This window comes from Apodemus sylvaticus, chromosome 1 (assembly GCF_947179515.1).
Source record: "Apodemus sylvaticus chromosome 1, mApoSyl1.1, whole genome shotgun sequence".
NCBI lineage: Eukaryota > Metazoa > Chordata > Mammalia > Rodentia > Muridae > Apodemus > Apodemus sylvaticus.
In genome coordinates this window covers 95,681,682-95,696,766 of record NC_067472.1, presented here as the reverse complement: position 1 = coordinate 95,696,766, position 15,085 = coordinate 95,681,682, and the positions used below count along the sequence as shown (strand labels likewise).

The following is a 15,085-nucleotide window of genomic DNA, read 5'->3' as shown; positions in this document are numbered from 1 at the left end:
TATTTTGTGGAATAGGTTGAAGAATATTGGCATTAGGTCTCTTTGAATGTCTGATAGAATTCTGACTAAAGCCATCTGTTCCTGTCCTTTTTTTGGTTGGGAGACTGTCAATGACCACTTTTATTTCTTTAGGGGTAATGGGACCATTTAGATGGTCTATCTGATCCTGATTAAATTTTGGTAATTGGTATCTGTCTAGGAAACTGTCCATTTCATCCAGATTTTCCAGTTTTGTTGAGTATAGGCTTTTGTAGTAGGATATGATAATTTTTTGGATTTCCTCAGTTTCTGTTGTTATTTCACCCTTTTCATTTCTGATTTTGTTAATTTGGATACTGTCTCTGTGCCCTCTTGTTAGTCTGGCTAAAGGTTTATCTATCTTGTTGATTTTCTCAAAGAACCAGCTCCTACTTTTGTTGATTCTTTGTATAGTACTTTTTGTTTCAACCTAGTTGATTTCAGCCCTGAATTTGATGATTTCCTGCCTTCTACTCCTCTTGAGTGCATTAGCTTCTTTTTGTTCTAAAGCTTTCAGGTGCTCTGTTAAGCTGCTAGTGTATGCTCTCCCCAGCTTATTTTTGTAGGTACTCAGAGCTATGAGTTTTCCTCTTAGCACTGCTTTCATTGCGTCCCATACATTTGGGTATGTTGTGCCTTCATTTTCATTAAATTCTAAAAAGTCTTTGATTTCTCTCCTTATTTCTTCCTTGACCAAGGTATCATTAAGCAGAGAATTGTTCAGCTTCCATGTGTATGTGGGCTTTTTGTTGGTTTTGTTGCTATTGAAGACCACCCTTATTCCATAGTGATCTAATAGGAGGCATTGGATTAGTTTGATCATCTTATATCTATTGAGGTCTCTTTTGTGACCAATTATATGGTCCATTTTGGAAAAGGTACCATGAGGTGCTGAGAAGAAGGTATATTCTTTTGATTTAGGATAAAATGTTCTATAGATATCTATTAATTCCATTTGGTCCAAAACTTCTGTTAGTTTCACTGTGACTCTGTTTAATTTGTGTTTCCCTGATCTGTCCATTTTTGAGAGTGGGGTGTTTAAGTCCCCCACAATTATTGTGTGGGGTACGATGTGTGCTTTAAGCTTTAGTAAAGTTTCTTTTACGAATGCTGGTGCCCTTGTATTTGGGGCATAGATGTTCAAAATTGAGAGTTCTTCCTGGTAGATTTTTCCTTTGATGAGTATAAAGTGGCCTTCTGTATCTTTTTTGATGACCTTTGGTTAAAAGTCTATTTTATCTTATGTTAGAATGGCTACTCCTGTTTGTTTCCTGGGACTATTTGCTTGGAGAACTGTTTTCCAGCCTTTAGGTAGTATTTGTATTTGACACTAAGATGCGGTTCCTGTATGCAGCAAAATGTTGGGTCTTGTTTACAAATCCAGTCTAATAGTCTATGTCTTTTTATTGGGGAATTGAGTCCATTGATGTTAAGAGATATTAAGGAATAGTGATTGTTGCTTCCTGCTATTTTTGATATAATTTTTATGTTTGTGTGGTTATCTTCTTTTGGGTTTGTTGAAAAGAGATTACTTTCTTGCTTTTTCTTGTGTGTAGTTTCCCTCCATTTGTTGGTGTTTTCCATTCATTATCCTTTGAAGGGCTGGATTTGTGGAAAATACTGTGTAAACTTGTTTTTGTTATGAAAAACCTTGGTTTCTCCATCAATGATAGTTGATCAATTTGCTGGATATAGCAATCTAGGTTGGCATTTGTGTTCCCTTAGGGTCTGCATGACATCTGCCCAGGATCTTCTGGCTTTCATAGTCTCTCATGAGAAGTCTGATGTAATTCTGAGAGGTCTATCTTTATATGTTACTTGACCATTTTCCCTTACTGCTTTTAATATTCTTTCTTTGTTTAGTACATTTGGTGTTTTAATTATTATGTGACAGGATGAATTTCTTTTCTGGTCAAATCTATTTGGAGTTCTGTAGGCTTCTTGTATGTTCATGGTTATCTCTTTCTTTAGGTTAGGGAAGTTTTCTTCTATAATTTTGTTGAAGACATTTACTGGCCCTTTCAGTTGGAAGTCTTCACTCTCTTCTATGCCTATAATCCTTAGGTTTGGTCTTCTCATTTTGTCCTGGACTTCCTGGATATTTTGGGTTAGGAGCTTTTTGCATTTTTCATTTTCTTTGACTATTGAATTAATGTTTTCTATGGTATCTTCTGCATCCGAGATTCTCTCCTCTATCTCTTGTATGCTGTTGTTGATGCTTAGATCCATGACTCCTGACTTCTTTCCTAGGTTTTCTATGTCCAGAGTTGTCTCCCTTTGTGATTTCTTTATTGTTCTACCTCCTTCTTTAGATCCTGGATGACTTTGTTTAATTCCTTCACCTGTTTTGTTGTGCTTTCCTTTAGTTCTTCAAGGGCTTCTTGCTGTTTACTTGTGTTCTCTTATATTTCTTTTAGGGAGTTATTTATGTCCTTCTGGAAGCCCTCCATGATGCCCTCCATCAGCATCATGACCTGTGATTTTAAATCAAAATCTTGCTTTCCTACTGTATTGGGACATCCAGGACTTGCTGTTGTGGGAGAATTGGGTTCAGGTGGTGCCATATTGCCTTGATTTCTGTTAGCAACATTCCCACATTTGCCTTTTGTCATCTGGTTGTCTCTGGTGTTAGTTGGGCCTGCTGTCACTGGCTGGAGCTTGCACCTCCTGTGTGTGTGCCTGTAGGCCTATCTCAGCAACCCTGGGTGAGCTGCTTTCTCCTGGCACAAATTGTCGTGGTGCTGCAGAGTTCCTGAGTGCAGGTGGAGTCCTGGTGTAGTGTGTCCCACGTGATCCTCTACTCTGGTGAAACCAATCTGTTACACAGTCACAGAAGCAAAGATAGCAGCCGAGACCCACTCTCTTGTAGTTGTATTCGGGTATGTATATCTGTGGCCCCGATCAGCTCTAGATGCAGGCTGTGTTGGCTGTCTCCTCCTCACTGGCTGCAGGGTGTATAGCTGGCTTCCTGCACTGCTTGGAGATGGCGCTCTGTGGCCGAGGGTGTTCCCAATCCAGAGGTGGAGACCAGAAGGCTCTTCCCAGAGGCCTCCTGACTGGATCCCTGGCTGTGCAGGGCTGGACTCAACCTGTGAAGGCTGCCTCTTCCTTGATGGCTGCTGGGTGTATAGCTGGTTTCCTCAAATCCATTTTTTAATTAATTTTTTTATTTATTTACACTCTAAAAGTTGCCCCCCTTCCTAATTCCCCCTGTCCAATTTCTTCACCCCCAATTTCTGAGAGGGTACTCCTCTCTACCTGCTCACCCCACCATCATCTCTTTTCCCTGGGGCATCAAGTTTCCACAGGATTAAATGTATCCTCTTCCACTGAGGCTAGACAAGGCAATCCTCCACTACACATTTGCCTGGGGCCACAAACCAGCACATATATACTCCTTGGTTTTTGGCTTAATCTCTAGGAGCTCTGAGGGGTGGGGGTTAGTTGACAGGGTTATTCTTCCTATGGGGTTGCAATCCCCTTCAGTTCCTTCAGTCCTTCCTCTAACTCTTGCATATGGGTCCATGACCTCAGTCTAATGATTGGCTGCAAGTATCTGCATTTGTCTCAGTCAGTAGCTGGTAGTGCCTCTCAGAAGCCAGCCATGCCAGGCTTCCTGTCTGCAAGCACAAACCAAACAGAGCCGTCTCTCCAGCCCCCTAATTAGGTCCTTTAATATCAGCAAAATACTCAAAAAAAAAAACACCTTCCTAATTTCTTTTTTAAAATTAGAAATTCAATTTATAATTCCTTATTGATTTGTGTGAATTTAAGTCAACGCTTTTATACCTGCATTATCTATGTCTTACTTTTCTTCCTTCTTGTAGGGTTGGACTGATGCTGCTATGTATACAAATGTTAAATTCTGTACCCCTGGTCGCCCCAAGACAAGCAAATTCTCACATACACCAGCTTTTGTTGTGCAAACTTTGCCCCCCAAGTTAATTGATTAATAAAAGGCTAAAGCCTGTGATTGGCCAGTAGAGGGAGACAGGCAGGACTTCCTGGGAGGGAGAAAGGAACTCTGGGAAGAAAGAAAAGTTTTGCCAGGAGATATGGAGACAGATGTGACTAGAGGCCTGGAAGGTAGAGCTAACCATGTGGCTGGAAGGGGCTAGGTGGTTGGTTAAGTTGCGCTTTGAGTCTGCCTAGCTAAGGCCTAAGCTTTGAAATATTAAAAGATGTGTGATTAGTTGGGGAATTATCTGGTCAAGGAGTAATTGCTACCATATAAATTTTCAGCATTAATCAATACATACAGAACATTAATTTAAATCTTTACATGCTTGCTACTCTTTTTCCTTCTAGACTGTGTTTCCTCCTAATAGTTTGGTTGATATGTATTCTTTTCATCCACCATAAATGACTTCTAATAAGAAGTGTTCCAATAGTCCTCTATTAGGACAACAATAGATATGCTAAAGCGGGTGGGGGAAAGACCATCATGTCTCAATCCTACATAAAAAACTACAGGCAACTCAAGAACATTGAGAAAATGTCTTACCTAGGGAAAGGCCCCTACAATGGTTATCCAATACCAATTGGTTAGCCCTGAATTCATACACAAAAACATACAGACATATGTTGTGTACACACACACACACAGGCTAGTTTTATGTCAACTTGATACAAGCTAGAGTCATCAGAAGAGAAAACCTCAATTGAGAAAACGTCTTCGTAACATCAGGCTGTAGGCAAGCCTGTAGGGCATTTTCTTAACTGTGATTATTGTAAGAGAGCCCAGATTGGAAGTAGTGCCATCGATGCGCTGATGGTCCTGGGTTTGTAAGAAAGTAGTCTGAACAAGTTCTGGGAAGCAAGCCAGTAAGCAGCACCTCTTCATGGCTTCTGCACCAGCTCTTATGACCATGTTTCTGCCCTGTGTGAGCTCCTATATTCATTGCTTTAGATGAACTGTGACAGGGAAGTGTGTGTGTGAAATAAACCTTTTGCTCCCAAACTTGGTTTTGGTCATGGTGTTTCATTACAGCAATAGAAACCCTAACTAAGACAACAAGTAACATTTATATGAACTGAGAAGGCTGTATTTATAGATTTAGAAATATATACATATAAACATATTATTTAAAAGAGAGAAAAGGGGATGTATGGGAAAGATTGGAAGGGGGAAAAGGAAGGGGGAAATAATGTAATTATATTTTAATTACCAAAAGGTAACCAGGACAATAGTTATAAGCTTATAACAAAAAGATTTTACTATTTCAGAAAGATTGGAATGATAAATGATGATGTCTGTTCTCTCACTAGCAGACATAATTCTGATAGAAAGTTTTCCCTAGCATGACATTACACTTACAATTCCTCTTGTACTTATTTATAAAGAGGAGTTAGTATGAAGGACAGAAAAGTCCAGAAAAATGACAGTGTATCCTGAATAGGATCCTAAATATTTAGTTTTCATGCAAATATTTTCCTTGACCACAGTCTCAAAATATATTCCCAGGTTGTTTCTCAAGTTCATAAAATCATGTGATTATTTTATAAATTCATGTAAATTGAATTACCATTTAAAACAATAAACCTATAGTTCTTCAATAATTAGAGTTGAGACTAATAGTAGCATTAAGGCAACTTTCTAAAATATATACAAGGTCTGCCATTTATAAATTACTTTTAGTACTACTTAATGAAATTAAAATTTATAAATACAAATAAAATCATTTACCTTGTAATCAAAGAATTAAACTTGTGGAGGGTAGAATACAGTTTTAGAGATAATATATTCTTATAGAGAGTAAAGCACAAAGGAGAGCTTACCATTTTGGAAAACAGCAATAAGCAACAAGAATACAGAAAAGGTGTTCATCTTCATTCTTTAAGTTGTTTCTTTGAAAATACTCTAAGTAGATAATATACAAGAGCCTCCATCTATGTCTGAATCACAAACTATATCCTAAGGCCAAAACCTGCCAAACCTATTCACTCTTTAGTGAACACATGCAAAATGGAAATCTTTATTCTTTGGCCCTGGGAACGGCCTGTGGAGCTCAGGCCTACAGCAAATGCTCTTCTCTTCCATCTGTCTGGGCAAATGCTACTCTTACTCCAGGTCCTCTTCACACATGACAGGAAACAGAGGAACTACACAACGAAACGTAAGTAAGGAAAATGCACAGAGAGGACAGGCAGTGTCACCCGCTATAGCAGAGGCACTATCAGTGATCAACCTGTCCTGAGACTCCAATGGGCTGCTGTTTCCTATCGCACAAAACATCTCTTCGGTTTACCTGTCTCCAGAGTCACGCTTCTGGAACAACTTAAAGGCTCAATTGGGAAATAAAGAAAGGTCTTTTTCTGAAGCCCATTGATACTTACCTACGGCATAGCGAGTACAGCCTGTTGGAGGCAGTAACACGGAAATACTCTGGTTTTGAACGAGAGGAATTGCCACTTATGGTTCCCAAACCTAACCGCTGATAATCTCTGAAGCATGCTTTCTCCACCAACTGTTCCATTGTAGATTTCTCTGAGGCCTTCAGGGTTGTACTTGTGGGAAGTTCACTATCATCTGAAACTGACAGATAGGAATAGATTTTGTCAAAATGATCAGCTCAAAGTAAAAACCTCAGAACAACAACAACGAGGATGGTGACAACAATTATTACTACTACTTCTTTCTGGAGACATGGTCTCACTATACAGCTTGTGTTGACCTGGAACTTGATATGTAGACAAGGTTGGTCTGGATACAGAGATCTGCCTGTGTCTCCCTCCCCAATGCTGATATTCAAGGCCTATAATGTCATGCCTAGCTCAAAACCTTCTTTTGAAGGTTAGGGATACCAGGACTCAATTAAAACAAAACAAAACAAATCAAAACAAAACAGGGAAGTAGTATCATTTAAATAACTACTAAGAACAAAGTTAGGCATTGTAGGCACATTCCTAAAACCCCAGCATTTGGGAGGTAAAGGCAGGAATACCATAAGTTCCAGGCCAGCCTGATCTACAGAATAAGTTCCAGGCCAGTCTGGAATGCATCCTATGAACCCATTTCTAAAAGAAACAAAACAAAACAATGAAAGATCATGTCATCTTAAATTTACTAGCTATATTTCTCTGTTTCAGTCAGTCTATCATTGATACTAAAGTACAATCATTTGTATATAACACAGAAGATAATCTATTAGTAAAATCTATCTTCAAATCTGTTATCTAGAGACAGGTACAGCCAGGTACGCAGGGAACACCCAAGTGTAAGATTGCGTGGAACATGGCCCGCCAGAGGCCCACCTGCACCCAGGAGGTGGGCAGCGCTGCCACAGCTGTCTGTGCACCTAGTCTGCTAGGGGACATCTGCTCTGCAGGGATTCCCGAGGTTAGAGGTAAGGCCACCATCTGCACTCCTATGACTGAGTGGGCTGTTACAGCCAGGAATGTAGAGAACTTCTAAGTGTAAGATCACTTGGGACTCCTACCACCAGGAACCCACCTGCACTCAGGAGCTGGGCAGCCCCACATCACTCTGTGCCAGGGGAAAGATGGTCACCCAGGGGTGCTGAGATAGGTTTTCAGGCACAAAGGAGGGATAAGCACCAGCGAGTGATAGGAGGACCAACACCAGAGATAACCAGATGGAAAAAGGCAAACATGGGAACGTTGCTAAAAGAAATCAAGGCAATATGGCACCATAGGAACCCAATTCTCCTACAACAGCAAGTCCTGGATATCCCAACACACCAGAAAAACAAGATTTGGATTTAAAATCACAGGTCATGATGCTATTAGAAGGCTTCAAGAAGGACATAAATAACTCCCTTAAAGAAATACAGGAGAACACAACAGGGAGAAGCCCTTAAAGAACTACAGGAAAACACAATAAAACAGGTGAAGGAACTGAACAAAACCACCCAGGATCCAAAAGTGGAGGTAGAAACAATAAAGAAATCACAAAGGGAAACAACTCTGGACATAGAAAACCTAGGGAAGAAGTCAGGAGTCATGGATCTAAGCATCAACAACAGAATACAAGAGATAGAAGAGAGAATCTCAGATGCAGAAGATACCATAGAAAGCATAGACACAACAATCAAAGAAGATGCAAAATGCAAAAAGCTCCTGACCCAAACCATCCAGGAAATCCAGGACAAAATGAGAAGACCAAACCTAAGGATTATAGGCATAGAAGAGAGTGAAGATTTCCAACTGAAAGGGCCAGTAAATGTCTTCAACAAAATTATAGAAGAAAACTTCCCTAACCTAAAGAAAGAGATAACCATGAACATACAAGAAGCCTACAGAACTCCAAATAGATTTGACCAGAAAAGAAATTCATCCTGTCACATAATAATTAAAACACCAAATGTACTAAACAAAGAAAGAATATTAAAAGCAGTAAGGGAAAATGGTCAAGTAACATATAAAGATAGACCTCTCAGAATTACACCAGACTTCTCATGAGAGACTATGAAAGCCAGAAGATCTTGGGCAGATGTCATGCAGACCCTAAGGGAACACAAATGCCAACCTAGACTGCTATATCCAGCAAATTGATCAACTATCATTGATGAAGAAACCAAGGTATTCCATGACAAAAACCAATTTACACAGTATTTTCCCACAAATCCAGCCCTTCAAAGGATAATGAATGGAAAACACCAACAAATGGAGGGAAACTACACACTAGAAAAAGCAAGAAATTAATCTTGTTTCAACAAACCCAAAAGAAGATAAGCACACAAACATAAAAATTACATCAAAAATAGCAGGAAGCAACAATCACTATTCCTTAATATCTCTTAACATCAATGGACTCAATTCCCCAATAAAAAGACATAGACTAACAGATATGTAAATAGGACCCAAGATTTTGTTGCATACAGGAAACACATCTCAATGTCATAAACAAATACTACCTCAGAGTAAAAGGCTGGAAAACAGTTTTCCAAGCAAATAGTCCCAGGAAACAAGCTAGAGTAGCCATTCTAATATCCAATAAAATAGACTTTCAACCAAAAGTCATCAAAAAAGACACGAAAGGACACTTTATACTCATCAAAGGAAAAATCTACCAAGAACTCTCAATTCTGAACATCTATGCTCCATATGAAAGGGCATCCACATTTGTAAAAGAAACTTTACTAAAGTTTAAAGTACACATCTCACCCCACAAAATAATTGTGGGAGAGTTAAATACCCCACTCTCAAAAATGGACAGATCAGGGAAACACAAACTTAACAGAGACACAGTGAAACAAACTAACAGAAGTTTTGGACCAAATGGAATTAATAGATATCTATAGAACATTTCATCCTAAATCAAAAGAATATACCTTCTTCTCAGCACCTCATGGTACCTCCAAAATGGACCATATAATTGGTCACAAAAGAGACCTCAATAGATATAAGATGATCAAACTAATCCGATGCCTCCTATTAGATCACTATGGAATAAGGGTGGTCTTCAATAGCAACAAAACCAACAAAAAGCCCACATACACATGGAAGCTGAACAATTCTCTGCTCAATGATACCTTGGTCAAGGGAGAAATAAGGAGAGAAATCAAAGACTCTTTAGAATTTAATGAAAATGAAGGCACAACATACCCAAATTTATGGGACGCAACGAAAGCAGTGCTAAAGGAAAACTCATAGCTCTGAGTACCTACAAAAATAAGCTGGAGAGAGCATACACTAGCAGCTTAACAGAGCACCTGAAAGCTTTAGAACAAAAAGAAGCTAATGCACCCAAGAGGAGTAGAAGGCAGGAAATCATCAAATTCAGGGCTGAAATTAACCAACTACAAACAAAAACACTATAGAAAGAATCAAGAAAACAAGCAGCTGGTTCTTTGAGAAAATCAACAAGATAGATAAGCCCTTAGCCAGACTAACCAGAGGGCACAGAGACAGTATCCAAATTAACAAAATCAGAAATGAAAAGGGAGATTCAGAAACTGAGGAAATTCAAAAAAATCATCAGATTCTATCAGACCTCCAAAAAAGACTGAACGCCAATACTCTTCAAACTATTCCACAAAATAGAAACAGAAGGAACATGATCCAACTTGTTCTATGAAGCCACAATTTCACTAATACCAAAACCACACAAAGATCCAACAAAGAAAGAGAACTTCAGACCAATTTCCCTTATGAATATTGATGCAAAAATACTCAATAAAATTCTTGCCCACAGAATCCAAGGACAAATCAAAATGATCATTTACTATGATCAAGCAGGCTTCATCCAGGGATTCAGGGATGGTTCAATATACGAAAATCCATCAATGTAATCCACTATATAAACAAACTCAAAGAAAAAAAACCACATGGTCATTTCATTAGATACTGAAAAAGCATGTGACAAAATTCAGCATCCTTTCATGTTAAAAGTCTTGGAAAGAACAGGAATTCAAGGCCCATACCTAAACATAGTAAAAGCAAATCGGTAGCCAACATCAACCTAAATGGAGAGAAACCTGAAGCAATCCCCACTAAAATCGGGGTCTAGACAAGGCTGCCCTCTCTCTCCATATTTATTCAATATAATCCTTGAAGTTCTAGCAAGAGCAATTAGACAAACAAAAGGAGGTCAAAGGGATACAAATTGGAAAGGAAGAAGACAAGTTATCACTATTTGCAGATGATATGATAGTATACTTAAGCGACCCAAAAAACTCTTACCAGAGAACTCCGACAGCTGATAAACTTCAGCAAAGTGGCCGGATATAAAATTAACTCAAGCCAATCAGTAGCCTTCCTATACTCAAGGGATAAACAGGCTGAGAAAGAAATTAAGGAAATGACACCCTTCACAATAGTCACAAACAATATAAAGTATCTTGGTGTGACTCTAACCAAACAAGTGAAAGATCTGTATGACAAGAACTTCAAGTCTTTGAAGAAAGAAATCGAAGAAGACCTCAGAAGATGGAAAAATATTCCATGCTCATGGACTGGCAGGATTAATATAGTTAAAATGGCCATCTTGCCAAAAGCAATCTACAGATTCAATGCAATCCCCATCAAAATCCCAACTCAATTCTTCATAGACTTAGAAAGAACAATTCTCAAATTCATCAGTAATAACAAAAAACCCAGGATAGCTAAAACTATTCTCAACAGTAAAAGAACTTCTGGGAGAATCAGTATCCTGGACCTCAATCAGTACTACAGAGCAATAGTGTTAAAACTGCATGGTACTGGTACAGTGACAGGCAGTTTGGTCAATGGAACAGAATTGAAGACCTGGTTTAATGAATCCACAGAATTATGGTGACTTGATCTTTGATAAAGGAGCTACAACCATCCAGTGGAAAAAAGATAGCCTTTTCAACACATGATGCCAGTTCAACTGGCAGCTAGCATGCAAAAGAATGCCAATCAATCCATTCTTATCTTCTTGTACTAAGCTCAAGTCCAAGTGGATCACAGACCTCCACTTAAAACCACAGAAAAGAAACTGGGGAAGACCCTTGAGGACATGGGTACAGGGGAAAATTTCCTGAACAGAACACCCAATAGCTTATGCTCTAAGATCAAGAATTGACAAATGCGACCTCATAAAATTACAAAGTTTCTGTAAGGCAAAGGACACTATCAATAGGACAAAATGGCTACAAACAAATTGGGAAAAGATCTTTACCAACCGTACATCTGACAAAGGGCTAATATCCAATATATATATAGAACTCAAGAAGTTAGACTCCAGAGAGCCGAATAACCCTATTAAAAAATGGGATACAGATCTAAACAAAGAATTTTCAATTGAGGAATAAGGAATGGCTGATAAACACCTAAAGAAATGTTCAACATCCTTAGTCATCAGGGAAATGCAAATCAAAACAATCTTGAGATTTCACCTCACACTAGTTAGAATGGCTAAGATCAAAAACTCAGAAGACAGCAGGTGCTAGCAAGGATGCAGAGAAAGAGGAACACTCCTCCACTGCTGGTCGGATTGCAAGCTAGTAGAACCACTCTGGAAATCAGTCTGGCAGTTCCATAGAAAACTGGACATGATACTATGGAAGGACCTCTCCTGAGCATATACTCGGAGGATTCCCCAGCATGTAATAAGGACACATGCTCCACTTTGTTCATAGCAGCCCAATTTATAATAGCCAGAAGCTGGAAAGAACCCAGATGTCCCTCAATGGAGGAATGGATACAGAAAATGTGGTATAGTTACACAATGGAGTACTACTCAGCTATTAAAAACAATGAATTCATGAAATTCTTAGGCAAATGGGTGGAACTGGAAAATATCATCCTAAGTGAGGTAACACAATCACAAAAGAACACACACTCACTGATAGGTGAGAATACCCAAGACACAATTCACATATCAAATGATGCCCAAAAAGAAGGAAGGAGAGCCCCCTGGTCCTGGAAAGGCTTGATGCAACAGTGTAGGGGATTACCAGGACAGGGAAGCGGGAAGGGGCTGATTGGGGAACAGAGGGAGGGGAGAGTACTTATGGGACTTTTGGGGAGGGGGTAACTAGGAAAGGGGAAATCATTTGAAATGTAAATAGATATATCTAAAAAAATAGAAAAAATCTGTTATCTAAAATTTATCACTATTTAAACTTATCCAGGATTTTGTATTACTTGCAAAAAGAATGCATAGATTACTTAAGCACAGTAGTGGGAAAGCTTGGAAAAATTAAACTTGGTTCCTGGAAATCCTTTCAGCAGAGGATATAATGTCCATGGAAAACTCTATCATCACTTTGTAATCACAGGTTCAGAGTCCTCTATGATTTAAATGTGAAAGAATTTAGTCAATAACCAAGCTCTTTAGAGAGGATTTTTTAAAAAAAGGACATTCCTAATGGATATTTCATGTAACCACAACAAAAATATGTTAAAAAATGTCCTAATTTTCTATTTATTTTTAATGTGAGAAAGGTTAAATCAAACTTTCAGAGATTTTAGAAATGTATTCAAGATTACTAACAGGCAAGGAGAAAAATATGGCTCTTTTAGACTAAGTATGATGTCACACACCTTTAAAGCACTTGAGGCAAATAGATCTCTGTGAGTTTGAGGCTAGCCTTGTCTATACAGTGAGTTCCAGGACAGCCAGTGCTACACAGAGAGAGCCTGACTCAAAACAAAAAATATTGCTCTAAATACCTGATCATGTCCCCCCCTCCCCCTTTCCCACCAGGTCCCTCCCTCCTTCTGTCCCCGTGATGCTTTCTGCAGGAAGGTGGGGAAACAGGACTGAAGCCCTGTGCACCAGTAGAAAGAATGGAAACAGGTAACCTCGGGAAATAGGAGTTGGGGGATCCTCTAGAATGTAACAGAGATCTGGGAGATGAAAGATTCTTAGGACTCAAAGGGAGGGACTTTGGATGAAATGCCTGACAGTGGAGAGAAAGGACTTACAGACTCCACCTCCAGTAGAAAGTAGAGGGATGGGGTTGCCATCTCAGAGTCAAAAACTCTGACCCAGAATTGTTCTTGTCTGAGAGAACTACAGCGACAAAAATGGAGAAGAGCCTGAGGGAAAAGAGGTCCAGTGACAGGCCCAAATTGGGATCCAGCTCAAGGGGAGGCTCCAAGGCCTGACACTATTACTGACTATGGTGTGCTTACAGACAGGAGCCTAGCATGGCTGTCCTCTGAGAGGCCCGACAAGCAGATGAAAGAGTCAGATGCAGATATTTACACCCAATCAATGGACAGAAGCCAGCGACCCCTTTGGTTGAATTAGGGAAAAGTTGGAAGAATCTGAGGAGGAGGACAACCCCATAGGAAGATGAGCAGTCTCACTAACCTGAACCCCCAAGATCTCTCATACACTGAGCCACCAACTAGACAGCATACATGAGCCGATATGAGGCCCCTGACACATATACAGCAGAGGACTGCCTGGGTAGGCCCCAGTGAGAGAAGATGCATTTAACCTTTGAGACAGTTGAGGCCCCAGGGAGTGGGGAGGTTTGGTAGGGTAGGGGTGGGAACAGCCTCTTGGAGACAGGGGAGGAGGTATGGAATGAGCAACAGTCAGAGGGCAGACTAGGAGGGAAATAATGACTGGACTGTGAAAAAAAATTAAAGAATAATAAAAAAGAAAAGAAAAGAAAAGAAAAAGAAAATGAAAAAGATATGGCTCTCTCCAAAACCAAACAAAAAACAAAACCCCAAACGAAGCAAAAGAGCTAGTTTTGACAGACATGCCTGTAATCCTACTACTTGGAAGTGGAGGCAGGAAGATCTTGTGTATGAAGATAGCCTGGACATAGAGAACCTTTGTCTCAAAAAGAAGACAAAACAAATCAAAATGATGAAAACCAATAACAATCATCTCTAACAAACGAGCCTTGGAGTTCTAGCTTGAGTATCTCCCAATGTAGCTGTGCACTCAGGTGTCAGTTTCACGTTGTCCTTTTAGCTTTAGAGGAACAAAGAACATTTTGTAACTTGGTCTTTTGGTTAAGTAATTATTATAGTTTGATTTTTAGAGGAAGGGTTTTTCTGATGGTCCCCAAGCTGCCTTGAATTTATGAGTTGAAGTGATCCTATTGCTTTGGCTTGTCAGTAACTGAGACTATATGCATATACTATCATGCACAGTTACAGACAGTTTTTGTTTGTTCCATGAAATAATCTCGAAAAACAACAACAAAAAAATAATTCTGTTCTGTTGAATGAGAACAGTCAATAGTGATCGGTAGCAATGTTTTATATATGATTCTGAGTAGTTCATAGTTCCAGTAAGTGCTCATTTTAGCAATGGAGTAACAGGTCTTCTTATTCCCACAGGGGTAAACCTGTATGTATTCCTTCTTATATGTATGCATATACACAATCACATACAATCTAACAGGATTTTATCTTAGCAAGCTGGATAAATATCTTTTACAAATACTCTCACTAAGAATGAGGTATCTTTGAAAACATTCTAACAGGTACTAATTGTATAATTACTACTGAGGAAATCTAAGATCTTGAGATTGTAAAATAGTATATTATTTTCCTTTCCATTAGATCATTTTTTTATGTAGAATTATATCCATAGCATACTCAATACTTAGATAAAAGTTGGAAAGAAAAAAAAATCATTCAATATGACATCTTGTTTTCTATTTTTCCC

The 15,085-nt window shown here is 39.1% G+C and overlaps 1 protein-coding gene across 3 annotated transcripts in view; it reads right to left on the bottom strand.

The window, feature by feature from the left end:
* Positions 1-15,085, bottom strand: part of Sbf2 (SET binding factor 2) — a 365,757-nt gene that overhangs the window by 50,223 nt on the left and 300,449 nt on the right. For all 3 annotated transcript variants that reach the window (XM_052201159.1, XM_052201166.1, XM_052201176.1), the window contains exon 26: positions 6,355-6,553. In XM_052201159.1, coding sequence (XP_052057119.1) covers positions 6,355-6,553 — 199 coding nt within the window. The remainder of the gene's footprint in view (positions 1-6,354; positions 6,554-15,085) is intronic.